Source organism: Hyaena hyaena, unplaced genomic scaffold (assembly GCF_003009895.1).
Source record: "Hyaena hyaena isolate Hyena2069 unplaced genomic scaffold, ASM300989v1 scaffold_3, whole genome shotgun sequence".
Lineage (NCBI taxonomy): Eukaryota > Metazoa > Chordata > Mammalia > Carnivora > Hyaenidae > Hyaena > Hyaena hyaena.
In genome coordinates, this window is record NW_024080635.1 from 4,412,411 (window position 1) to 4,440,138 (window position 27,728).

General features: G+C 45.0%; 1 protein-coding gene across 1 annotated transcript; it reads left to right on the top strand.

The window, feature by feature from the left end:
* Positions 1-73: 73 nt before the first annotated feature.
* On the top strand, positions 74-27,499 carry SRSF4 (serine and arginine rich splicing factor 4). Its single transcript, XM_039231166.1, has 6 exons — positions 74-399; positions 17,156-17,298; positions 18,210-18,322; positions 22,130-22,344; positions 25,725-25,814; positions 26,001-27,499. The coding sequence occupies exons 1-6, from the start codon at positions 293-295 to the stop codon at positions 26,836-26,838; spliced, it is 1,506 nt and encodes a 501-aa protein (XP_039087097.1). The 5' UTR covers positions 74-292; the 3' UTR covers positions 26,839-27,499.
* Positions 27,500-27,728: the final 229 nt, after the last annotated feature.

The window sequence follows — 27,728 nt, forward strand, 5'->3', positions numbered from 1 at the left end:
CATCGGGCCCCGCCTCCCGCTGGAGGGCCCATGGGCAAGCCCCGCCCCCACTCCTGGCCGGGCGGGAAGCGAACGCGCGCTCCCTCCCGTTACCCTCCGCCTGCGGGGAGGGCGGGGAAGGCGGGAGGCGCGCGCTCGCGTGCTGCGTGCTCGCGTACGTCGCTGGGGTTCGGCTGCGTCCGTCCCGCCGCTCGCCCGTTGCCGCCGCCGCCGCCGTCGCCGCGCTCTCGCTTCGCCGGCCGCCGCCTAAGCGGGGCTGGGGCCGGGCCAAGCTGCCGCCACTGTTGCCGGGATGCCGCGGGTGTACATCGGCCGCCTGAGCTACCAGGCCCGGGAGCGCGATGTGGAGCGCTTCTTTAAGGGCTACGGGAAGATCCTGGAGGTGGATCTGAAGAACGGGTGAGGAGGGCAGAAGAGGGGTCTGCGGGTGGGCACAGGGCCCCGGCGGTGGCGGGGAGGCCGCGGGTACGGGAGAGGGACGCCTGCCCGGCGCGGAGCTGCTACCGGCCTGCTCCGGCTCCGCCATAGTCGCGGCGCCTCGGGGGCGCGGGTAGGCCCTGGTTCCCACTGCGCCTGCGCGGGTGGGGGTGGTGGAGGGATAATGGGAAGGATGGTGAGGATCTGAGTGGGACGGGGAGAAGGAAAACCCGAGTGGGACTGGGACTCCGGGCGGGAGGGTACGGCTCCCAGGCCCCCAGGAGGCCTGGGTTTTTTCCTTCCCAGGCCCCGCCGGTGGGGCCTGCTTCGTCTCCGGCTAGAGACCGACCTTTCCCGCTCTCAGGGCTGCTGGAAATAAACAAACAGGATTTCCTGCTCCCTTTCCACCTCTTGCCCAGTGTAGTGGATCAGACGGTCACCGCGCATCTTTCCCGGGGACGGGAGCTCGGGGGGAGGCTCTTTTTTGACTCGCATGTGTCACACTTTTTTGGGCGGGAGACTCGGGTTTGAGTGAGTAGTCTAGTGACAGTTTCGAAAGTATCTTGCCTTGCTGAGAGCCTTGGCTTCTCCCTCTACGAGAGTAAATTAAAGTCGTAATTCGTTATCTTTAAAACTCCGTGCAGAGTTTCCACGGTGTGGTTTCCGTTCTCCAACTTGGCCCAAAAAAAAAAAGGAAAAAAAAAAAAACCTTTGTCGTTGTAGAGCTTGTTAGACAATCGTGGCCACCCTGGCTAGTGGCTGCGTCAACTAGTTAATGAGACAGATTCACGGCTCGAAATCGCTAACTTACTGCCTCCCCGGGTATGGTCTGTTCTTTTCCTCTTCTCTTTCGGCAACGCAGGGGAAGATCTTGAAAGAGGAGAGCTTATGAGAACCAGGGAACGTTAGGTGGGACTTAAGAGATGTGTATGTAAAACTTAAAAGGAGTAGGGGGAACATGTTAGGGCTAAACCTTGAGTTTTGGAGGAACTTTTGGCTTGTTAAAAAATAAAAGACCTTTGCAACAGGTCTGGTATGGCTACAGGTTACTCCCCATTGTAATGCTAGCAACTAACACGTAAGAAGTTATGAAAAATACCTAAGTATGAGTCCACATTTGAGACAGATCGGTAGCTTCCGTCTACCCATTGTTGATTGGGTTTTAAAAGTAATTTCAGGATGACGCTTTGGAAGAATCCTCTTACTAAAGAGAGTGTCCTCGATGAGAGTGTTTATTATGGGGTCGCCTGGCTGGCTTAGCCCCTGGAGAATACAACTCTAATGTAAAAGGCTTAGGAAATTACTCATTCGGGACGTAGAGCTTTCGGTTCTTAAGGAATTTACTAGATAAAGTGGGTTTTTGTTGTTACTGTGATACATGTATGAAAGATCGAGTTAAAACCCCCATTTTCTTCAGAGGCCAACTCAGTTGACAGACTAAATTTTGTGGGAAAAGCATAGTTTTTGAAGCCACACAGGCTTGGGTCAAGTCCTAGCTTCACCACTTAGCATCGGTGGGCAGCTTGCATCTGTGACTGAATTTTCTCATCCACACAGAAAGGGAACATTAGAGATAATTGTAACGCATGTTTGGCTTGTAGCTGGAAACGGTAACTGTAATCAAATAGATTTGACTGTGAGCATTTGGAGATAGCTTATGGGTTTTGATAATATGAGGCGCATTTGGTGAGATCTGTTTTCTAAGGTCACTCAAGGGATAGTGAGCAGGAAATTGTGTTGATGTTAATGGTAAAGTGGTTAATGGGACAAATCAGTCGATAACCCACCAAGACATCTGCTACTGTGCTGAATGGGTTGGAGAGAAAACAGAAAAACACCTTTGCTCCCGAGTAAATTGTTGATGGTTACAGCACGTGCACTTTGAGTTAAGAAACGCTCTCCCTTTAAACTCCAGTAAAACTTGGGATGGTTTGTTTGAAGAGATTTGTTTGAAATAGTCTCTGAAGAACGAATTGAGTGGGGCTTGGAATAAAGTGGGAATAATGTATGTCATGGCCAGTGATGGGGAGGAGGTTATCCTCTTAGGAACACTTTTGAGAAATAATGAGCAACCAGGCTTGGATTGAGGCTCACGAAGGATCTAGAAGTGTAACAGCAGAAACCAGAAACATCAACCCTAAGATCTTACACTGAGCATCCAAAATCCTGGGTAGGAATTGAATGGCTCTGGAGGGAGCAATTGAGCAATCTGCGAAATGGTCACATGTGAGGAAGGACAGATCCTTGCACAACTCTTAGTACCTGAGTCTCTTTCCGGGAACTGTTCATTTATACGGTTCTGTAACCCGTGATGGAAAGTGAAGGTTGAGGAACGGGAAGTCCTTTCAGGGATTCAGAGGCAGGCATGACCATCAAACAGACACCCCTGGAAGCGTTCAGGCACTCTCTTCAGGGGAAAGTGACTGCTGAGCGAAGGACCAGTGGTGTAGATGTATTTCAAGCAGTTGACTGGACTAGACTGCAAAAGTGCACAGGAGTCGGAGAGGAACAAAAGGAGAGGTGGCATAACTTCACAACGTGCGTAAGCTGACGGTTCTGGACGCTAAGGATAGTAGGTCTCGAGTCGCAGTTTTTAACATACATGGATCGTTATCATTAGTAATTGAAATGCTAAAGCAGATTTTGGCAGGATAGGATTTTGATGAATTGCTGAAGAGTTCAAATTTGTAGACGTGAGATCTATCAGCAGACAGTAGATAAGTTCAGAATTAATTAATCAGTCATAAAGTGCTGGTATAGGAGGCACCAGATGAGTTCTCTCCAAAGGAAATTCAGTGACCAGGAGAGGATTTTATGGATCCTCTTGGAATTTTAAGAAGTATGTATGCAAAAGGGCGCCTGGGTAGTTCAGCCGGTTGAGCGTCTAACTTCGGCTTAGGTCTTGATCTCACTGTTAGTGAGTTTGAGCCCCACCTTGGGCTCTGTGCTGACAGCTCAGAGCCTGGAGCCAGCTTCCAATTCTGTGTCTCCCTCTCTCTCTGCCCCTCCCCTGCTCATGCTCTGTGTGTGTCTCTCTCCCTCTCTCAAAAATAAGTAAACATTAAAAAAAAAAAAAAAAGTAAGGCAGCAGTTCATTGCCTGCCATTTTATTATTCCAGGCAGCCATAATCTAGATTGCCTTTATTTTAGAGAACTCCTAGAAAGGTGGTTCACTTCGCCGGCCACAAACACGTAGATCTCCCGGGACCATATCGGCCACTCCAGATCCCCTAGGGTCTCCTACATTCAAACCTGCCATGCTAACTCCGAGAGCCACTCTGGGACCAAGGGTCAAGAAAGCAACAGTGTTAGCACTACCTGTCTGTAGCTTTCCAACTCTGGTAACTTTTGCTGCCTTTGATTATTTGTGAAAATTCTGTGGGCTTTCTTTTTTATTAATCACTTCATGTAAAGTATAGAAGACTTTTTAATACAGTAGTTTCTCTCGCCACAAAATCTTGTGGTTCCAGTCATAGGTCTTTAGATCTTAATTTTTCCATGTCTTAGTTAATAAATTTAACTCCCCACACCCTACATTTATTTTACTTGCCTAGCAACTGGACAGGTAAACCTCCAAATCATTGAGGGGTTTTGTTTTGTTTGTTTTATTTTTAAGGTTGCTAAAGGCATGAATTAAAACCCTCCAGAAAAACTTGGCTCTAAATTTCACACCTGTGCTTTATATTACAGTGAAATTGTGAATAGTTGAAATTTTTAAGGGTGTCCTGGTCTGTTTAATTGAATTTTCACAGTATCTTAAGTATTACCAGGAAGTTTTTGTTTTCTTCCTCCTTGAAAATTACTTTAAGTAGAAGGCACCTTCCTTAATTTTTGTAATATGTTAAGACTCCTTAAGTGAGTCAAATCCTTGTGTTTGTGCCTGGTCACTGTAGAGCATTGTTAGATTTTAGATACTGAGCTGAATCCCTGCCGACCCCAGAAGCTCCACAGGGATTTTCTCCACGCCCTTGATGGGAGGTCATTTTGTTTCATTTCTTATCTTTTCCTTTAAAAGGATGATCGCAGAAATATAATTAGTTTAGTGTTCCAGGTGAGGTTTCTGGTTAATTGAACTGTAGGAGATTATCTTCACCCACCAAATGGCAGATAAATGCTTTATCAAGTTTGTGATAACAGTACAACTTGGGGGTGCCAGGAATGACAAAGAAAAAGCAGACACTCTTACCTTTAAGGACCCCACCACCTTTTTGTCTTCAGGTGATTCTGCCCTCACAGATGATGGCACATTTGAGGGACACCTGGGTAGCTCAGTCGGTTAAGTGGCTGGCTCTTGATTTCTGCTCAGGGGTACGATCTCGTGGTTAGGGATCTGACAGCATGGAGCCTGCTTGGGATTCTCTCTCTCCGTCTCAGTCTCTCTCTGACCTTCCCCTGCTTTTTCTCTCTCTCAAAATAAATAACATTTAAAATTTTTTAAATAAATAATTTTAAAATAAATAACCTCTGTTAGGTTAAGATAATTACCTTGTCTAGATTGTACCAAAAGTTTCTGACTACTTATAAATGAGTACTGGATTTTATCAGATTCTGCATCTAATAAGATTATTATTTTTTGTTTCCCTTTTAACTTGTTAATAATGGTAGATTACATTTCCAAAATTTTTGGATGTTGAACCATCCTGCCATTCTTGAGCTAAACCCAACTGATTATGATGTGTAATTTTTTTTATGATAGTAATTGAATCAACTAATCTATTATTCAGGATTTTTGCATCCATTTTGAATCTATGATTAACATACAATAAAAGCACAGGGTTAAAGTGTAAATAATAATAATAATGGCACATTTGAACTCTTAGAGTCCAAGGCTTTTAACCTTTCTGTTAAGAAAAGTAAGGCATTTGGGATGCCTGGGTGACTCCGTTGGTGAAGCATCTGGCTCTTGTTATGAGTTCAGGTCATGATTTCACGGTTCGTGGGATTGAGTCCCACATTGGGCTCTGTGCGGACATTGCAGAGCCTACTTCAGATTCTCTCTCTCTCTCTCTCTCTCTCTCTCTCTCTCTCTCAAAAAAAAAAAACTTAAGAAAGGAAAAATAAGGCATTTGGTTTGAAATTAATTTTATGACTAAGAAGAGATTTAAACAGTTTTGTCTGAAGGAGTGGTTGAAAACTTTGTACAGAGTTAAAATTAAAGACCCATTTTAATTCTTACAATATTTCAAAATAGCATGTATTTATTTTTGATTATAAAGTGTTTGCATGTTTATTGTAATTTTTGTTTAAATACAGAGGACAAAAAATAACCATCCATAGATGGCACTGTCTCCATTTTGAGACTTTGCCTTTTTTGACTCACATGCATTTCTTATGCTGCTCCTTTTTTTTTTTTTTTTTTTTTTTTAACAAACTTGGGATCATACTGTACATACTGTTCTGTAACCTTTCTGTTTCTACCTAATAGCCTGATCCTTTACCTTTGTCATGAAGTGTTCTCCTACAACTTGATTCTTAAGGGGTTCATTCATAGTATTTCCACGTAAATGTTATGTCATGTACATCATTAAAACCATGTTGCAAGACATTTAGGTTGTCTTCAGTTTTTTGCTACTTTATGTTTTATGGCACTGTGTTGAATATTCTTTATAGAAGTCTTGGGGTAAATTCCTGAGTAGACTTTGGGAGTCAGTGTATACAAGTCTTTAAGATTTTTGCTGCCTATTGGTTTCCATTACTCCTTAGACAAAGAGTGTTAATGTTATTATTTTTTAATTAGAATGTTTAAAATTCTGTATGAGGAAGTTATCTTGCAGCCTTTAAGCTTCATCCCTTTAGCCTACCAAGCATAACAGATTCGAGAACTTTAAATAAATTTTTTTGACTGATTAGAAAATAAATATGAAATCCTTTTAACATAAGGTCTTATGTACACTTTGATGTTCCACTTTTTCTGCCTAATTTATCTCATGTTTTTTTTTTTTTTTTTGTTACATAAAAATCTTACACACATCATTTTAACGGCTGCAGAAAATTCATTGTATGTCTGAATCATGACTTACCCAACCATTCCTCTTGGGTCATCTCTAAATTCTGGTTGTTAAAAATAACGCTGTGATGGGAATCATGTGCATAAAACCTTGTATTTTTATCATTCCTTAGGACAGATTCTATGAAATAAAATTCATGTGTCATAGCAGGAAAGAACATTTTCAGGGCTCTCAATGCATATGATGCCAAATAACTTTCAGAAAAGCTGTGTACCAGTTACTCTGGTGCCAGCAGCGAACGTCACCGGTCACGGCAGTCTCACCAGCATTGGGCACACGTGTTGTTTAACATCTTTGCTAATTTAACAGGTGCTCGTGGGCTCATGTGTCTTAACCAAGAACTTTTTTTCCTTAAGCAAGAAACAATGAGAAATGGGACTATGGATGAAGTAGCAGTCTTTATTAGTATTATAACCATTACAGATATGACCAAGTTGTTTCTATACTGAGGTCTCTTGTGGAAGTCTGCCTGTATCCAAAATTTAAGCATGTTGCCTTGTATTTTTCCTGAGACTTGGGTAATTTTTAAATTTCTATCATTTTGAAAAATCAGTGCCAAGGGATAAGACCATACTGCAGTTGTGACCACATGTTGCTAGCATAGATTCCCTGGCTTGAGACTTCCACTCTGTGGTCCCGGTTTCCCAGTCTGTTTGCTAAGAATAAACATTACCTGTAATTATTTTACAAGTCATTCGCTTTAATGTCTTGGTCTTCCCTTCCTCATTGAGGTATCATATGAATAAAAGGGCCATGTGAAGTATTTGTCCCTTTTTAAAAAATAAGCATAGGTGGGATGCCTGGGTGGCTCAGTCAGTTAAGTGTCTGACTTCGCCTCAGGGTTCATGGGTTCGAGCCCCAGGGCAGGCTCTGTGCTGACAGCTCAGAGCCTGGAGCCAGTTTCAGATACTTTGTCTCCCTCCCTCTCTGCCCCTCCCCCATTCGCACTCTGTCTCTCTCAAAAATAAACATAAAAGATAATAAAATTTTAAAAAATAAGCATAGGATGTAGACTAGATAAAATGTGTTTTTTTTGGTTCTCGGTATTTCTGGATGTTTCCAAGTAACTTAAGCAAAACTGTTCTTTGAGCTGTTCTAAGAAAGGTGCTCCTAGTATTTGAGAGAATACTGTTGGGAGTGGTATTTATAAATTTGTACGCTAACACTGAAATTTCAAAACTTTAAAAAATATTGACAGCATGCACTTGTGTGATTTTTTTTTTCCCTTGAACTGCATACGCCAAAGCACTCTACAAACAAGTGTTGTCTCTAGTTTGTATTGATGGGGAAACTGAGGCATGGGGCAATTACGTGACTGGCTCAGGGTTACAGAATGCGTTATTGACGACTCTGGAAACTGAAGCCCTTCCCTGTTCCCACGCCAGATACAGCAGGGGCAGTGTCAGCCAAGGCTGCTCTCGTGCTGTCTCCTTCCAGATGGTTCAGTCCTGTCGTTCGGACACTTGTATCCGAGGTCGAGAAGGTAGTTTAGGTTCCATGGCCTGTTCAGTCTTTAGTCTTTCAACAGAGCCTTCAGCAAGCTACAAAGTTACTGCCACAAATGAGACAGGGGTTACTTTTTTCGACGTTGGCCCTGGACGGAAACCACTAGTGATACTCTCAGGCTGCTCTTTGAAGAGCCATAAGGTGATGTCAGCTTTGTTATGGCCGACTAGGGTCGGATTTGTGCAAGGAGATGCAGTGAAATGATCTCTGTCAACCTCATCGTTAGGGCTGTCTGGTCTTGGAGTAACCTGAAGGCGAAGGATCGGGCTGTGCTCTGGATTCACACGCCCATATTTTGAGGAAATGCCCCACGTGACCTTTCCTGCATGTTGAGATCAAAGTCTGGAGGCCTCGGAACCACACATGACACCTGAAGATACACCCAAACGACATTTGTCATCCCTCCGTCAGGTCCCCCGGCCACGTCTGGAGGCCTGGATGCCAGAATGAGAGGCATTTGTAAACAGACCTCACAAACCTAGAGAAAGTGGGTGACCAAAGGAGGGAGGTCTGAGTCTGGCCTTCAGGAATGGAAGAGGCGAGCGGGAAGCTCAGGCGCAAGAGTAGGAACCGCAGAGCAGAAGCACTCACTTTGAGAAAAGGTATTCCATGTGGATGAAGAGAAGCTGTTGATCCATTGATGTTAAAAGAACTTGAGAATTTTGTTAAAATGCTAAATGAATTAAATGCCTGATTTCAAGGGAAGGGCATCTCTGAAAAATAGCATAGGAAGTGACATCTTTAACCACAAAGGAAAAGAAACTGGCTACAACCCAGGGACTGTGGAGTGGTTTTGAGGGATGTGGGGACAGCCAAGATAGCCTCAGAGGTATAACCCCCTAAGAGGCTTTAACAGCTGTTACCCACTCATAGTGCCATTTAGAGGTAAGTATGAACTGGGGGTTTTTTTGTAGCTTTTGTGTCGAATAGCACTGTCTGCTGATTGTAAACCTTTATTTCACTTAAGAATGAGTGACATACAGTAATCTTTTAAGTCCCAAGAGGTTTCTTTCTAAGTTGGTAAAAAGACGTTCATCTCTTGAGGGTTGTTTAATTTTTTTTTTTTTTAATCCGTGATTGTCTTCATGAACTTCAGTGTGTCATCAAGGAATAGCTGACCCCTTTTCTTGTGGGATCTTTTAATTTCATTTACTCTTAGTGTTGAGTGTCAGAATATTGAAAAGGACACAGGTGTGATTGTTTGCCCTTTACCCCCTTTGAAAAAAGTGGCCATGTTGAGTTTAAAGTGTCCGCGAAATACATTTTGTTATGACAGGGATTATGGTTATAACAGTTTGACCCACAAACTGTTCACAAGTATGTTACTTTCTGGGAGTACTCCCATTTTATGGGGTAGAAATACAGTGGATTGTTTTATTGCTTACTTTTTAGGATATTGAATGTTCCTATTATATTTTCTTCACCCCAGTACATGACTGTTTCTTCAGAGATGGGCTGTCATTCCCTAATGATTTTACCTTTCTCTGTTTCCCTAAACTTTGATAGACTATAAAATTTGGTAATTTTGCTAGGTTTTGTTCCACTGGTAACTTAGATTATAAATGTTCACAGCTTAGGTATCAAGACCTATCAGATGCAAAAATGCTGCTTCTTATTTAACATTTGTCATAAGATGCTGATATTCGTGTGGGCATTTGTCCAACTGTGTCCGCTCTGTGGACTACATCTTTCCATTGGTGTACGGGAGGCAGTGGCACACGGTGATGACGAATGTGGACTTGAGGGTAGGAAAGACTCCAGGTGTGGGGTAGCTGCGGCAAGGTACTTACCTGCTGGGAGTCTTCATGTCATCTGTGAGCTAATAGTAAACCTCAGAGTTGTGAAAATTATTACAAAGGAATTTGAAGGAAAATTCTGGTGGGCTGGAGTAGTCCTGTTAATAGTAGTTTGGAATTAAACAGAATTAAATCAGATCCTAGCTGTCTGTCATCTGCAAAGTACTTCCCTGGTTGCTGCTATCACCCTGATGTGGTTGGAAGTCTGTGAACCATATAGTATTCTTTGATTTCTGGTCCATTTTTTTCCATACCGTTCATGCTTATATTTATATTTTTTGGTCCCAGTCACCATTTCTTACAAAATTAATTAAATGCATCCTTCTTAAATACATGATCTTGTCAGTATCCATTCACATCTACCACCTCTGGGCCTGACTCTCTGTCATCTCTTCGCTGGTCTAATTTTTGCTGAGCCTTAAAACCAAAGACAGATTCCGGGGGTTGTTGTGGGGCCTCCAGGATGGCGATTGCACAGAATAATCTTATTTTTCCTCTATTCTTCTAGTCTGTTATGTTCTGAACCCACACATGTTTTCGGAAGGACCAGATGGCTGACACTGACTAATGGGAACCAAAAGACGAGAGTGAAAGTAACCTGGTTGTCACATACCCCAAGTTTAGAGGTGCCTCACCCTGCCCCAAGGTCAATTTCTTTTTTTCCTCTGGAGACTTTACCCCACTTACCAGAAAACTTGAATACGGCCTGGCTTATCTGAGGTTAGATTATCAAGTCAAGCAGCAGCATTTGTTAAGTGAAAAGGTTTGTGCTCAGGCCTGGGAGAGAAGCCTTTGCTTTTACAAAGGCAGGGCGACCCTGTAGTTAAGAGCTTGAGTCTGGCATCAGGTGGATCTGGGTTCAGATCCAGCCACACCATTTATGAGCTCCTTGACAATGAGCAATAGCTTAGCCTCTCCAAGCCTCAGTCTTCTCATTCGTAAAATGGGAATAATTATAATGATAGTAGTACATTCTTCACAGATGAGGAATGGATGGAATATAAGAGATAAATTACCAGGTGCCAAGTACTACACTAAATATTAGTCTTTGTTGTTAAAGACCATGTAATCAAATGAGGATCAGCACAAAGAAAAAAGAACAAATCCTGTCCTTGAAAGGCCACAGCAACGTCATGTAGAACATAAAATGGAATAGAAGTGCTAAAGCTAAAGAAGGCGGTCAGGTGATTAGTCAGGAAAGTTGTGTGAGACTTCGTAAAGGAGAAATTCTCAAGTCTGTGGAAGAAGATCGATTTGCTTCCCCCTTTGTAATCAAGGCGTTCAGGTTTGGAGAACAGTCTAAACAAAGATATTTAGGAGTCATTGTAGACCTCTGAGCAAAAGGATGCTATAGGAGCTGGCTTTCCCTGCTACATGTCAAGAGACACGTTGACTAAGAATAGCCATATTCACATGGTATTAAGTGAGCTGATCAGACAGGAAGAAGATGGCCTCGGGCTCGGCAGACGAGAAACCTATAGAACTGGGCAGCAGAGGGGAATGGTTAGAGGTGGCTGTGAGGGCTGGGAGTGAGTTAGATGGTCAGGGGCTCCAGAAGAGAGAAATCATGAGGTAGGTTTTCTTCTTTGAAGGTGGGGAAAGACCAAGTGCAGACTGAGCTGTGGCCAGCGTTTGCAGACCAGGAATCCACACTAGCTCTAATCAGAGAGCTCTTGGTGTGCGGGAACTGCCAGTTTGCCGACGTGAAAAGAGCCCCAGACTGGGTACTGGTGAGCCCTGAAGTCGCACCCCAGCTCTGCCACTCAGTGAGCACGGGTAAGTCATCCACCTTCTCCGGGCGGCCTCGATGGCCCTCCCTCCTCTGAGGCTAAAGAAAGGGGAGGCCAGAATGCCCAGAGCAGCGTACTCCCCGTCTCAGGATAGGACAGGATCTCAGGAACCTACTTGGTGTGGTAGGCGCTCCTGGTTTGTGGGGCCTAAACAACCCAGCGTTACCGGGAGAGTCCGATTGCAGCCATAACCAGTGACCGAGAGCAGTGAGGGTGACACTGGCTCACCCTACTCTCAGGGCCTAACCACTGCTTCCCCGGAGTGTCGCAGACCTTTGGAACGGGGGCAGTTACAGTTCTCACGCATGAACGTCTCTCTGAGCCGGCCTCAGCTGAGCACGAGAGAAGAACCGCAGAAGTGTCTTTCTGCAGTTTCCCGGGCGCTTATGCAGACTGCAAGGATTACCGTTTTAATTACTACCTGTCGGGGTGTCCTGCCTCTCATCACCTCCTAGCACCGAGTTGACTGAAGCATAGGACCAACACTGAGTACTTTGAAAGAAAGCTGTTTGATTCCTGTTCACTGAATGCCATTTCTTTCAGGGTAGATTTAAGGGCCTTGCCCTTAAAGAACAGTGCCATTGACCCTAGTTTGAGGGTTCAAGCCACCCCATGGGTTAACTTCAACAGATGAAAATTTTTCCTTGGCTACAGCAACATCCCTAATCCTGACCAGCCATGGAGAGGTTCGGTTCTTACAAGGAAAATGAGTGAATGTGGGAATGGCTCACCACATTGGGAAAAAACTCACATCCTGCTGATGGTTGGCTGAGGACTGTGATGTCCACATACAAAGAAAAGCATGTGGCACAGTTGTAGGACAAAGGTGAGCAGAGATCTACCGTGGAAAGGGGCAAATGTTTCTTATAGAGAGAGTCACCAAGGCGTGCCCCTCGGTAAGCAGCGCTGGGGGGTGATCGCAGGCACACGCATGGAGGCTTGCTTCCCCTTGCTCCTCACACCCAAGCCCGTCACTTAGCCCGGGGCGAGCGCCCGTTAGTTGTGCCCTGCCAGGTTAGCTTGGCGACATCCCTCCAGAGCAAGCCGCGCCTCGGTTTTCAGATGGGGCTTTTCTCCAGGTTCCCTGCTGAGTGAAGACGTTTGGAAGACAGAGAGGACTTTGCCCTTTGGGAAGGCGTGCAGAGTGGCGTCCGGGCCACTGGTGTAGATGATTAGGGCCAGGGAAAGCCTGGTTAGCAACAGCACAGGCTCAGGTGGTGGTTCTTGGGAGGAAGAGTGTGATTCACCTTTCCAGAAAGGGAAGTTTTGGAGGGCTCTCGTTTTAAAGCCATGCGATTCCAGTTCCCCACGTGGTGGAGCCCCACTGGCCTGAGCAGCGCACCCGCTGTTGGGGCCTGGAGCACTGAGGGGGGCGAAGCCTGGCATGGAGTGGGGAGCAGCCCACGTAACTCGGTGTGGCCCCTCTTGTGGCGTCCAGCCACCTGTCTGTGCTTGGGAACAATCACAGTCCCCGGTTTTTAGGGAGAAAATGACAGGCACTCCCATCATATTTTTTGGCTAAATTTGTCAGCACAAAACACAACCCAGAGGAAAGGAGGGGAAAGGCAGTAGCAGAGAAATGTTGAAGAAAGTTTTTCTCTTAGTTGAAAAATGGTGTGCATTTAATAGACCATGCTTTTTCTTTCATATGGGCCAGTGAGGGACGTGCCATCTGGGAGTAAAGCAGAAAGAGGCAATTGGAAGGGTTTTTTGTTTGTTTGTTTTATTTTTACCAATCCCTGCCATGGAAGGATTTTTAAATTTGTTCTTAGCCCATTCTCCTGAATTCCTTCATTTTCTGTAATCTCATACTGGATTATTGAAAGATGGTGGGCTTTAACAGAGTAGAAGGAGAAGGGTGTCTACAGCTAAAGAGAAATCTGTTGGTTGTGTCTGTGAGGGTTACAGGTCACACCAGTGATGGTGTGCTTATACGTACACACCTGGCGATGCGTACGGGGCACTTACATGCGTGTGCGTATTTTATGTCCCTCCTTGTTTTGACAGAAAGGTTCAAAAGGAGAGTGCTTTTGGGGAGATTAGTCTCATGTTATTTGCTACAAAGCACAAAGGGATGTTAACCATCTATTTAGAAAGATCCTCTGATGTTATGTATCAGGGAGAGCTTTATTATCTTGAAGGCACTAAAATTTCCTTCAGAGATCTTAAAATTTAAAACTAAAATTGGGACCCATACAGATAGTTTTAAAAGGTACTCTAGATGATAAAAATTAAATTTATCCCCATCCATCTTCCACTGTTGTATTCCTCTGATGCTACCATATTGGCTAAAATTATCCCATTTTAACATTTACCTATCATGCCTTTGATGTTAGGAGAGATCCTAGGGAAATGCAGGATGGCTCCTTCATTTCACAGATAAGCTAAGATCCAGGAGGAGACAGTGATTTAGACCTGCTGCTCAGAGCTGGTTGATCGCAGAAGCAGGATGAGAGCCCAGGCCAGTTCGTGCTACTCCCGCCTCAGCAGTTGGGGGTTTTGCCTGTCAGAGTCCTACCCACAGGCTGTGGGCGCCAGCTCTACGGTCTCATTACGCAGGTTCTGTAGCACTGTGTGCCTCTGCTTCCTCCTCTCTAAAATGGGATAGTAGTCCCTGGCTCTTGGGTATTGTGAATATAAGATCACATTGTCTAGTATATAGAGATGACTTCATAAACGTTCAGTAACATTTTACTCTTTAGTCTTCCTGCCTTATCTGGGGAACCCATTCAGTACAGGTTCAATGAAACAAAGTCATTCTTTCAGTAAAGCAGACCTAAATGAACAGTAATGCGATAGAACAACCACACCAATCTGGTCTTTACTTTGCTCTAGAACAGGAGTCCCAGCAGGTATGGTTTGTGATGCAAGAGGATAGTTGATTTAATCTTCCAGACCCACCCAACGTGTCCTTGGCCAAGAGCAGGGACAGTCACATGCCTGATTTAATCCTTGGACTGGACTTTGACATTTAAAATTTCCCAAACAGGGGTGACCGGCTGGCTCAGTCAGTAGAGTGTGCAACTTGAGGGTCATGAGTTTGAGCCCGTGTATCGGACATAGGGTTGACTAAAACATAATAATTTAAAATTTCCCAAATCAGTTTTGTGGAGTAGTAGCCAAACATTTTCTGTAAAGTAAATTTGATCTCAAGGTAGCTATTTTAATAAGTGATCTGGACAGCCCAGAAATGTGTCTACTAAGTGACCCACTTAGAAGTAAATATTAAGAACTGACTGTAAGGGCTGTTTCCCTCTCATAACACAAATTGGTCCCTCCAACTCGGGGAAGAGTTTTATTGGCAAGGTACGCCTTGCTTCAGCCTTGGCTGCAAAGAGATTGGTCTGTCTGAGCATTAATTGTTGTGTTTAGATAATCGTGCCTCCATTTAACAGACTGCCATTACCTCCCCTCGCAGGTCAGAATGGGTTCTGCGTGTAAGCCGTGCAACAGCGTGAGCGTTTACAGGCCGGTCTTGGAGTCTGGGAAAATGCATTTCCCCAGAGGTCCGACATAAGCACCACTTGTTACTAATAGAAGTTGGGCTTGCTATTTCGGATGATTGGCAGAGCTTAGGGTCTTGCATTCTCTGACCCTTGAGTCGCTGAAAATCCTCATTATTTTGAAGAAGACTGTTTAGGTATATCTGCGATTTGTTCAGTCTTTGGGAGTCGGTATTGTCCTTCTGACGTCACGTTAGATGAGTCAGGGTCAATGAATGGTGCCCAGCCAGCAGGCCACTCTTGGAAGGGCACGGGGGGTGGGGTGGGATGGGCTGTGCTTCATCACGCCCTGGGTTGAATGTTTTCTTGCAACACTCTTTACTTGGCATCAGGCTCTTGCCTGTACGATGCCAGGATCAGTGATGCAGTGGGCAAAACGGACCTATGACCAATCTTGACAACTAAATTAAGGAAGGTACTTTTGGAGGCAGGGGAATGTTTTACAGTCTATCAAGAAATAAACCTAAGTAGAGAATAGATTTGATTTTTTGTTTGTTTTTGGCTTAATTTTGTCTCTAAAAATGGTAGTGCAGCTTTCCCTTTTTTCCCCCACTCTTAGGAAGGGAAGAAGCAGCTACAGTGTATTATCAATTATAGATTTTCAGTGACTATAAAGCACTTTGTAACGCAGTAAGTCAATGATTGAGGGAGGCTTTACTTTTGTCAAATAGGACCTCATGTAGAATCACTCTTACCTGAGCCGCACAGCAGTTCCAGCCTTACGGAAGCATAAAACCATGGTTTAGAGTTCATGCCCATAAACTGAGCCAAGTGGCTTCTGAATTGTGTTACTGCAGAACATTTCCAAAACATTTCCCGTTGAGCAACTGGCTGTGTCTGTCACTTGAAGTTCGAATGCCACTCACAGACCTTTCAGCATAAAGAACCCACCGAAGTGGTCAGCTGCCTGTTGTCCCCTTGGGAGACTCTTGTTTGAAATGAACTCTTCAGTCAAGGGAAAATTCCGCAGTTCCGAGTTTCTCTCCCTCGCTCAGCGTGTTGCTGAGTACAGCGTTACAGGCTAAGGAAGCTGGGATGATTTTGGTCAGGCCGGATGAACTTGTGGCAGGCCTTGTGACGTGTTCTTCGTCCCAGTACATGTAGACACAGCAGAGCACTAGTCAGTGTTTGCCTGTGTACACAGCTTTGTTTAAAGACATTGCTTGTAATTTTCCTTTGTGGTTACGTATAATCATTAACGTGGTTTTGGTTTTTAAACAGAGGTAGTGGTCACAAAGCTAGACCTCACAGCCGTGTTGTTAGACCATACTGAAAGTTTATTAATATCGTTTATAGGGGGTTTGTTTATAAATATCTTACACGTGTGCTGTTTAGTATTACAAGTTGTGTTCTTTAACAGGCATCGGTAGGATTCGGGGTGGGGGGGTCTTCCTTCGGAAATGGGTTAAACCTCTTTGTTGGAACATTCCTAGGAGTACTATGTAAAGAAGTTTGTAGTCCTGTTTCAAGAATTCCCAGCCTACCTAAAACTGCATGAAAATGAATTACAAATCACGAGGAAGTGAATAGTTCTCTGAATATTTTTTTCACTGATAATTTCTGAAACAGTTAATTCACTTGTGACTAATTTGTTTAGGTAGGGTAGGAAGGAACTTGAAAATGTTTTTCTGTCACTGAGATTTGAGGTGCTGTGAAGTTTTTACCCAGTATGTTCTTCCAAGCACGACCTAACGGCACAGTGCCTGCATGTAGGTCTATTTGTTCTCAAAGCTCTCACGTGGGGGCTGAAGCTAAAAAAGAGGAGTTTTTATGTGATTTGACAGAGCAAACAGTGGTGTAGGGTTACGTATTTTGATACTTGATACCAAGCGTCCCCTGTGGAGGTCTGTGCACTTGTCACCAAAACTACTTGGGGAACAAAGGAAGCGGGGCTGTGTTTTAGCCCGCCTCCTCCTAGAAAGACAGGAGCCTACCTTGAGCAGTCTCCCTAGTCTCTTGCGGGGCCTGTTGGCACAAGGCAAAGTGGTTTCAGCCAAAGGGAAGAGAAAGCCGATCCTTAGTTTGCAAAACCCACCTAACCTTTGCTAAGCATGACCCTCGTTGCTTTCTCTTTAACGGTGGCGAAGCTGGGCGTCAAAGCGGTGCCAACCCGGACTCTGTTTGCTCTCTTCTAGATATGGGTTTGTGGAGTTTGATGATCTGCGTGATGCAGATGATGCTGTTTATGAACTAAACGGCAAAGACCTTTGTGGTGAGCGAGTAATTGTTGAGCATGCCCGCGGCCCACGTCGAGATGGCAGTTACGGTTCTGGACGCAGTAAGCATTTAAAAGGGCATTTGTATTGATGACATACATGCCTTTGCTGTTAAATGTTGATTTTTTAAAAGTAATTAATTAATTAATGTTACACTGAAATGTATTGATATTTAAAGCCATTTGTTTGATAAATTATGTATCTTTTTAAATGTAAAATTGCAAATAAACATCTTTGATACTGTTTAATTTTAATTTAATTAATGACATAAAGTTCTTGTTTTAATACTTTTTAAAATATGTTTAATGATGTGTGTTTGTGTTGTTGTTTTTTTTTCTCTGTAATGCAATTGTTTAACATAGATTTAACAAAGACCTCAATGTTTTAATTAAAAGAATCCTTTGAGGCTAAGATGACTGCCTGTTCCATTTGCTGACCTTGGGTTACCTTTCCATGCGTGGCTCTTTGAACCATTGTGGCCCTTGGCTGACCAAAACAGGAAGCCATGTGACGACCGCAACCTTTCCCCATTAGACCTGGGTGGTGAGGATCCCAAGGGTTAGACACAGATGAGATTAAACTGAAATAGGTGCCTGAAAATCTTTTTTTCGTATAAAATATTCACAAAAACTTTAATCACTGTGAGTAACACCAGTAACTGATTTAGTAATTTGGTTACTTATTTCTAAATTGTTAAATTGTTAATAGTTTTAATTTATGCATGTTAATTTTAAATATAATATTAATGAATATATATACTTACCACTTTGTAAATTAAATTAAATTTCATGTTTAGTTGATTGCTTTTTTTAAAAAAAAAATCTAGTTTAGAATTAAGGGGTGGGGCTAGAACTAAACTATATGTGCTGTGTTGTGGGGTGGGGGTAAATGGTACACTTCAGGGGAAGATGTGCTGGGTCACCTTTTCCTCTTCCTCCACTGAAGTCGTGTTATCTATTTGAACCTTCCAAAGGTGGATATGGTTACAGAAGAAGTGGCCGAGATAAGTACGGCCCTCCTACGCGCACAGAGTACAGACTTATCGTGGAGAATTTGTCCAGTCGGTGCAGCTGGCAGGACCTGAAGGTTTGGGCCTCCTCACCCTTTCGGGAGCAGGCTGCGCGGGACTCGGGTGGGGAAGGGGCTGGCTGTGTGCAGGCCTAGGCCAACAGAGAACATAATGGGATCAGACGTTTGAAAGTTTTCCCGGAGCCTTTGGGGATTCTCGAAAGGTTCCGGGGCACCTGGCCGCCTCGGTGGGTGGAGCACACGGCTCTTGATCTCGGGGTTCTAGGTTCAAGCCTCACGTTCGGTGCAGAGATTGCTTTTATTAAAAAAATCTCTACAAGCGTAAACATAAAAATAGTTTTTAAAAGTTCTGTAGCAGCACGAGAGCCGTCAGAATCTCGCTAACTGCCGTGCACTAGGGACCATCGTGCTCTAAAGACAGGCTGTGTTGGATGAAATTGTCCACTGTACAGAGATGTCGTAGAGAGATGCTGTTGTGGAAACCGTTGCAGGTGTTTCCTGCAGCGTTAGCTGTGATGCCCGGGTTTGTGTCCACCCGCTTCCAGTGTAGCTCCTCCTCGTGAGAATGTCTAATTCTGTGTTCTTTCATAAATCTTTTTTTTTTTTTTTGGTTTTTGGTTTTTTTTTTTTTTTCATGGAATATTCATCCTGAAAGAGTCTTAAGGTTAAAGATTGAGGTCCAGTGCTGTGATGACCATCCAGCATACTGCTCTGGTCCCAGCTTGTTTTTTGAGAACAGTGCTTTTAAGCTCAATAGGGAAGAAAGGCCTAAGTAAGTGTCTTAAACTTAAACCCGGATGGTTTTAGGAGGACAGGCGTAAAGGATATTCACCCTTCCATCTCTTCCTTCTCACTTTTAGTCCCATCGTTAGACAAGTCATCTCTAGTGAAATGAGCAAGTATATGTAGGTTCAACAAAAAGTAGTTACGATTCTTACATTCACAGTTTTAGTTCATCAGAGGAACTAAGAAATTTTTTTTTTAGTTTATTTTTCGAGAGAATTTCGAGATTGAGAGAATCCCAAGCAGACTCCACACTGTCAGCACAGACCCCGATGGTGGGGCTTGAACTCAGACCGTGAGACTATATGACCTGAGCCGAAACCAGCTGAGCCACCCAGGTGCCCCTCCTCAAAGCAATTTCATCCTTTTCCTGGCCTTTTTAAAAATTTGTTCCCAACAGTCTTTAGATAACAAAGGATGAGATCCAAAAACGGTTAATTCACACATTTGGTCTTAGCAGAAGAGCCGGGACCAGCCCCTAGGCCGGTGTTTCCTCTGGCACAAGGTGCTCGTTGTCCAGGAGGCTCTGCTGGGCGTCTGCCGGCGAGACCGCACTCACAGATGGAGCGGCCCCAGGGTGCTGGGAGTTAAGGTTGAGTGTTTTGGTAGAAACTGGAAAGGCTTACAGACTTCTGGTTAAAATGGAGGCTATAGCCACTGTCTTCAGTTGATTTTATACTTCTGTACATTTGGTAGTTTTCACTCTTTAGGAGGGAGAGCACTGGAGCGGATTCCCTTGTGAGTCAGAACAGACTTAAGAACAGGGTTCTCCAGCCCACCTGTCTGGGGTGCATCCTGGCTCTGCCACTTGTCAGTTATTTTACTTCAGCAAGTTACTTTCCTCTTGTGCCTCATGTTTTCCAACTAGAAAAATGAGACTAATACTTATTTTTATTCAGAAGTTATTGTGAGAATTGAATGCCATTCAATATAAAAAGCCCAAGTCAAGAAAATGCAAAAATAAATCGAAGGGCTATCGGTTTTTAAATGTGTAAGTTCATAACACCCCATGATTATGGTGTTGAGATGAAATTTCTGTAGTAGTCTGCCTCCACTGACCTGGAGATGTGGCAGTTTCACCCCTTGGTTGGGGCAGGCAGTATTAATTCAGGTTCTCAAGTCTGGCTGCTTATGTTCAGACCTCAGCTCATTCACTTACTGCCTGAATGACCGTAAGCAATTTACTTAGTCTGTATATTCTACTTCTTTGTTCTGCAAAATGGGGGGAAATAATTACACCTCTTCATGTGGTTAGAGTTAGGACTTTAATTAAATCATGTCTGTCCATACAATAGACGTTTAGGAGTTAGCTGCTGTTACTCATAATCTGGAGGTATGCAGTGTAAAACAAAAGTCGTGGTTTTTTTTTTTTTTTTTTTTTTTTTAATTTATTTCTAGGGGGGAGAGAGAGAGACAGTGTGAGCAGGGGAGGGTCAGAGAGAGAGGGAGTCACAGACTGAAACAGGCTCCAGGCTCTGAGCTGGCAGTCAGCACAGAGCCCGACGCGGGGCTCGAACCCACGAACTGTGAGATCATGACCTAAGCGAAAGTCGGACGCTTAACCGACTAAGCCACCCAGGCGCCCCACAAAAGTTGTTTTTTTAAACTACTAGTAAAAGCAAGCCCTTTTAGTAGAATTCTCCTAGTTTTGAGACAGTCCCAGCTTGGTAGAACTTAATAGCATCCTAATTCAGTCTCAGAGGTGTCCAAATTTGGATGATAAATTGTATGCGATCCCTGTTTTTTACCCAGAACCCCCCACTCCTGCAGATAATTCACTTGAAGAAATTTTCCACAAAGATAGTCATTCCTGGATTATCAATAATAGCAAGCGACTGTACATAATCTCAAAAGTCCCAACAACTGGGAAATCCTCAAAAAGTAGTGAGCACACAGACTATGAAGACTGTGTATATTGGTTACATACAGTTTACATACTTAAGCTAACTCTTAAACGCTCATTTATGCAAATGAGCAAAGAAGGTATCAGATGGCATGTGTTCAGTGTTTGTAACTTTGTAAAATACAGAGAGGAAAGCAGTAACAAGAAATAAATTGCTGTGGAATATTTCTACATTCCACAGATGTCAAGTGTATAGTACATGCAAAGAAACAACAGGAAAATTAGCCAAAAATCCATAAGTGGTAAAATTCTCTGAATCTCCTGATCTTTTCAAACACGGATCCAATCTCATCTCGTTTATACTTGACTTTAGTGTTTACCTGGCCTGTTGTATTCTCCCACTGGATTATGTTAAGTCCTCAAAAAGAATGAGGAGAGAGGCTTATAAGAGAAGGAACATGGGGAGTCATTGAACCTTTGAAGCCAGAGCTTGACAGAACTGTTTTATTGCCTTTGTTTTGAAAAGACAGAATAATAGCAATTTCATTTTTTATTTTATTTTATTTTTTTAATTTTAGGAATCTCTGTACCCAGAGTGAGGCTCAAACTCCCCACCCCGAGATCAAGAGTCATGTGCTCTTCCTACTGAGCCAGCCAGCGGCCCCTACCAGCAATTTTAAATAAAACTGAGGTGCTAATCTCATATCCCTTTGTGGATTTATAATGAAATGTAAAAGACCGAAGTTTTACATTTACTCACGTGGTGACATGAGCCTCTAACGATGCTATAAACAAAAAGTTTGCCAGTGTCAAATGTAGAAATGGATAGTTAAACACGTTCATATTTACACATAAGAAACCATTAAATATTTATTGTGTCTACACCTCACCTGACACTTTAAAGGGCCTGGGGGGGCTCAGTCATTTGAGCGTCTGACTCTTGATTTCGGCCCAGGTCATGATCCCGGGGTCGTGGGAGTGAAGCCTGCTAGAGTTTCTCTCTTTCTCTCCCCTGCTCGTGCTCTTCTCTCTCTGGAATAAAAAAAAAGAAAGAACGTTAGTTAGGGGCGCCTGGGTGCCTCAGTCAGTTGAGCATCCGACTCTTGCTTTGGGCTTAGGTCATGATCCCAGGGTCATGGGATCGAGCTCCCCTCCTTAAGATTCTCTCTCTAATTATAATTACATTAGAGATTTTAACAAAATGTATCATAACCGTTTGGGGGTTTTTGTTTCTTTAGGATTATATGCGTCAGGCGGGAGAAGTGACCTATGCAGATGCTCACAAGGGACGTAAAAATGAAGGGGTGATTGAATTTGTGTCTTACTCCGATATGAAAAGAGCTTTGGAAAAGTTAGATGGAACTGAAGTCAATGGCAGAAAAATCCGATTAGTTGAAGACAAGCCCGGTTCCAGACGCCGCCGGTCCTATTCCAGGAGCCGGAGTCACTCCAGGTACTGTGGTTGATTGTGGGTGTGCAAGTGTCGGAGCTTTTGCTGTAAACTCAGTTGTGGGCACACAGAGGGGCCGTCCCTTTTCCGTCTCCTGTCATCCTCAGAAACGTGGTTCTGACTGGTTCACTGACTCCACTTCGAACTAAATATTTCTCTGTAAGACGAACTCTTACATCATGAGTACAGATCAAGGTTCATTTTCTGAGGCAGGTGTCCGTGACCAGTTTTCACACAGTTCTTCTTGGGTACCCGCTTCAGAGCCTTACTGGGGGCACACGTGGCCACTGGTCCTTTGGTTACTTCTTCAGGTACTCCGGCTACTCGAGAGTAGAGCCTTTCTTACTCAGCGACTGCTCAGCACTAGGCCAGGCACTTGTGAATGCAACATAGGGCCCGGGCCCTCCTGAAACTCAGCCTAGGGGAGAAAGGCATTGAGCGAATAATGACCACTGTGATAAGTGCGTGTCAAAAGGAAATGTACACGGCACTAGTTTGGAGAACGGCAGAGGCTTCTCTAAGGTCACGTCCTAGACGCTGAGCCCTATAGGAGAAGCCGGGGGGGGGGGGGCGGGCAGAGAGAGGGGATGAGAGGGGATGAGCGCCCTCAGGGCGGAGGGCAGCAGGAGGAGAGCTACAGGAGATGAGGCAGAAAAGGGCCAGATCTGCTGGGCCATGGGCCAGAGTGAGGATTTAAGAGCAGGGCGAAGTCACTAGAGACTTGTAAGCTTTTCAGGTTTTGTTCTGTTTTTTTCATTTTTTTCTTCTGGAAATTTCAGATATAGAAAATAGCTTAAGGAACCCTGAATCCCTTACCCCTGTCCCCCATCCAGCTGTATTTTTATTTTACCCCTCCTCCCTGCCTCGTTGTGAGGCAAGTCTGGGCATCCTGTCATTGCACGTGCGATGTAATTGTTTCAGTGTGCGCATCTGACTAAATCCTGCAGTCATGGTGCTGGGTCACAGCCAACAAATAGGTAGTCACATTTTCCCAGTTGCCTCAAATAGGTGTTTCTGCAGTTGGTTTGTTCCTATTAGGATCCCAGCTGGGTCTGCCCGCCGCCCTTAGGTGGCGTGTCTCTTTTAATCGCAGGTTTGCCCTCCTTGGTCCTGTTTTTATTCTCCGTGCAGTTCATTGAAGAAACCATTGCCTGCTTGGAATATGTTCTCGTGGCTGAGATTTTTCTTTGCATCCTTGTGGTGATGTTTGCCGTATTCATCCTGTCCCCCATACTTCCTGTGAACTCATAGCTAGATCTCGAGGCATTTAGAGGAAAGCCAGTATTTTATTACCAGATGTACTTTGTAAGTAGGACCTCATGCTTCTTGTTGCGTCACTTGTACGGCGCCTGGGCATCCCACGGCAGGTGCAGAGGGGTCGCGTGCGTCATTGTGCCCAAAGTCGTGAGCCATGTGTTATAAAGTTCTCCGTGAGCAGTCCACCTAGTTGCTTTAGCATCTACTGATCATCATTCCGCAGAGCTCTTCGGTTGTCGTTGCCAAGGGATGACTTTCTAATTTCCTCATTCTTTTCTGCATTTAGAGGCTGTAATTCTGTCAATGGTGAGCTCCACTCTTTGTTACTCTCAAATACAATTTTTATAGGAAATGCAAAATAAAAGTTTGACACCCTTATCTACCAACTTTTAGAATTGTAAAGGTGCCTAGGATTCCCCAAAGGCAAAATGATGAGGTTGGTGGTTTAATACTGTTTTGAATGAATTCTTGATTTTTGATATATTTAACAACATTTCATTTACTGCAGTCCTAATTTTTTATGCTCTGATTGTTCTGTTTTTGGTCATTGGGAGCCCTTCAGGTTGGCTCCTGGGGCTTCAGGGTCTTGGATTTCTTTGGTTTTCGCATGAATGTGCTTTTCTTAATATTTTCTCAAATTCTTTATTGCGATCATTTTCAAACATAAAAGTTGAAAGAATAGTTCACGAACAAACTGTGTACCCTCCTTCTAGCCTCAGCGGTTGGTAGTAGTTTGCCTTCTTCTGTCTTTCTCTCTCTCTGTGTATATATTTTTGCACTCCCCCTGTACGTTTACTCTGCTGTAGCATTTTAAGGGAAGTGGAAGACCTGACACCTCACCCCTAAATACTTCAGCATGTGTCTCCAAAAGTGAGGAGGAGGACCACATTTATATTTTCTTACCAGTGATTCCGGAAAGTCATCTCTCCAGGCCCTTTTCAGATTTCTCCAGTGGTTGCATGGGGGGCTTTATAGCTGCATCTCTCCTGAGCGGGACCCAGTCCAGTCTTGTAATGTAAGAGCTTATTAGGTCTTTACCCCCCATTTCCCCCCATCCTGACATTGACTTTTCTTAGTTTTGTTTTGAATAGTATCCCACATTTGAATTTATCGGTTTCCTCTTGATATCATTGAACTTGTACTTTATCCCCACTTTACAATAAACTGGAAGTTCCGTCTTGAGAGGTGTGACTGGGATACAGGTTCAGTGTTTTTGGCAAAAGCCCTTTCACAGATGGTGGAGCCCAGCAGTCTTTGAACGTTTCCTCTTTCTGCCGTGATGAGATGTTCTAGGCCCATCTTGTGCATTCCCTGCCCTGCACTTGGAATCAGTCAGTTCCCCTAAGGAGCCCCGGTTACTGTGGTAGAAAATAAGCAGAGTTTAAAGTCTTGGCTCACTAATGATTTTTTTTTTAATGTTTTTTATTTATTTCTGAGAGAGAGAGCAGGGGAGGGTCAGAGAGAGAGGGAGGCAACAGAATTTGAAGCAGGCTCCAGGCTCTGAGCTGTCAGCACAGAGCCCGACGCAGAGCTTGAACCCACGAACCATGAGATTATAACCTGAGCCAAAGTTGGATGCTTAACCTACCAATCCGCCCAGGACCCCCTCTAATGATTTTTTTTCTAAAGCTTGGAGAGAGTTTTTAAAAATGTTCTTTGGTCACAGTGAGTGAATTGATAGTTAAAGGACAAAAGTGTTTGCAGGAGGCTAGTGAGAAGGGACCCAGAGAGATGGTAGCAGCTTGGCCGGGGGCAGCAGCAGAGGTGGGTAGACTGGAGATGAAGAGGAGGAATCGTGAGTATATGAGGATGTGGGGGGCGGGGGGAGATGAGAAGAGGCTGGGGTAGCTCCAGTTTGTGGTACGAGGAACTGGGTAAATAGTGGTACCAGCGGAAATAAGGAAGGAAGCCAGCAAAAAGAGCAGGTCTGGGGGAGACGTGGGGTCTGGATTAGAGGTTCCGAGGGACAGGTAAGCCGTGTGGGTACCAACCAGGTCTTTGAGCCTAGAACCCTGGAGAAGGTTCTTTTCTGACAGTGGCCTGGACACGGCCAGGGCCGTACATATTTTCCAATTGAAAAATGTCTTCATGTTCAGCTAGCCTTTCACTGTCTTCTCTCCTGCTAGGTCGCGTTCCCGAAGCAGACATTCTCGGAAGAGCAGAAGCCGAAGCGGCAGCAGCAAAAGCAGTCATTCGAAGAGCAGGTCTCGGTCCAGGTGGGTCTTCCTTGGAATAAGCAGAGGAGGTCCGTGGGCGCCCCCGAACCGCTTCCCACTCGGGCTTCCACCACCTTACGAGCATCCCCTCGTGGGAGGCCGGGCTCAGAAGGTGGTGCTGGGCCACCGCGAGCCCTACGCTTGCCCTTCATCTCCCGTTCTCACGGCGGCCCCGTGTCTCCTCAGGTCGGGCTCCCGTTCCCGGAGCAAGAGCCGCAGCCGCAGCCAGAGCCGCAGCCGCAGCAAGAAGGAGAAGAGCCGCAGCCCCAGCAAGGACGACAAGAGCCGCAGCCGCAGCCGCAGCGCGGACAAGCGCCGCAGCAAGAGTAAAGACCAGGCCGAAGAGAAGGTCCAGAACAGTGACGCCGCCGGCAAGTCCAAGAGCCGGAGCCCCAGTCGGCATAAAAGCAAGAGTAAAAGTCGAAGCAGGAGTCCGGAGAGGCGAGCGGAGGAGAAGCGGGCGAGCGTGAGCAGGAGCCGGAGCCAGGAGAAGAGCCGGAGCCAGGAGAAGGGCCCGCACAAGAGCCGCAGCCGCAGCCGCAGCCGCAGCCAGGGAGGCAGCCGCAGCCGCAGCCGCAGCAAAAGCAAGGACAAGAGGAAGGGACGGAAGAGGAGCAGGGAGGAGAGCCGCAGCCGCAGCCGCAGCCGCAGCAAGAGCGAGAGGAGCAGAAAGCGGGGTGGCAAGCGAGACAGCAAGTCGGGCGGCGGCGGCAAGAAGAAGAAGAAGGAGGACGCCGAGCGCTCCGAGTCCAGGTCGCGCTCCCGCTCCGCCTCCAGGGAGCGCGAGCTCGCCAAGGCCGAGGCCGGCCCGCGGGAGGGCCGGGGGGAGAGTGCGGATGCCGCCGCCGGTCAGGAGACCCGGTCCCGGTCGAGGTCCAATTCCAAGTCCAAACCAAACCCTCCGTCAGAATCACGCTCCAGATCAAAGTCCGCTTCAAAAACCCGGTCTCGGTCCAAGTCCAGATCCAGGTCCGCGTCCAGATCGCCCTCTCGGTCTAGATCCAGGTCCCACTCGCGGTCCTAACCGGCTACGACCACAGCTGGAACTCCCCGAAGTCTTTTGTACATGTTTGGTAGCCGTAGCACAAGTGATCGAAGTAGAACATCCGTCACTGCTGTACATTTTTAACTCCCCTAATGGTGTGTCTACAATTGTTAAATCTAAGTGCTTCCTCTCCGTAAAGCCTCCTGGCGCCAGGCCTTCCTGCTCGACTGAAAACAATCTTCTCTTTGAAAACCCCCTTGACTCCTGGCCCACAGTAGAATATCCAGAACGCCTCGGCTCTCGGGCCTGGCCTTTCCCACAGGGAGCTTAGTACCTGGATGGCTTTCAGGCTGGAACGGTGACATAGGTAGGTACGGTGAGTTCAGCCATTTTTGCCCTCGAATTGATGCCCTTTGATGTTTGCCATTTAGTGAAAGTGCTAAGTCTTAAGTTTCCTACCACTTCGGTTTCATACTTTTGGACTTAACAAAGTTGTGAATAGCACAGTCGAGGAAAATTGATACCTGCAGTAACCCATAGGAAATAAACTGTAGAGTTCCATATTCTGGTATTGTGATTATATTGTTTTATATTAAAAAAAGAAAAGAAAAGAATTTTTTTTAATTTTATTTTTCCCCGTCTTGCAAAGTATAGTGACCCCTGTTTCCATTAAATTTGAATAAAGACTATTTTTGCTTGACAAAATTTCATGGTGTTTGAATCCGAGTTGCATTTCCTGAGTTACCCTGCTAACTTCTCTTCTCAGCATAAAAAGTCCAGCGTGTCCTGGCTGTTTTGTTCCTGGAGGTCACCCATGGGTGGGTAGGGAGCCACCCTTTACTCCTAAAAGGATTCTTCTCACCCAGCAGAATACCTAGCAATTTACAGTCCTTCCTCAGGCAGCTTATTTATGGCCAGGCTGATGAGAG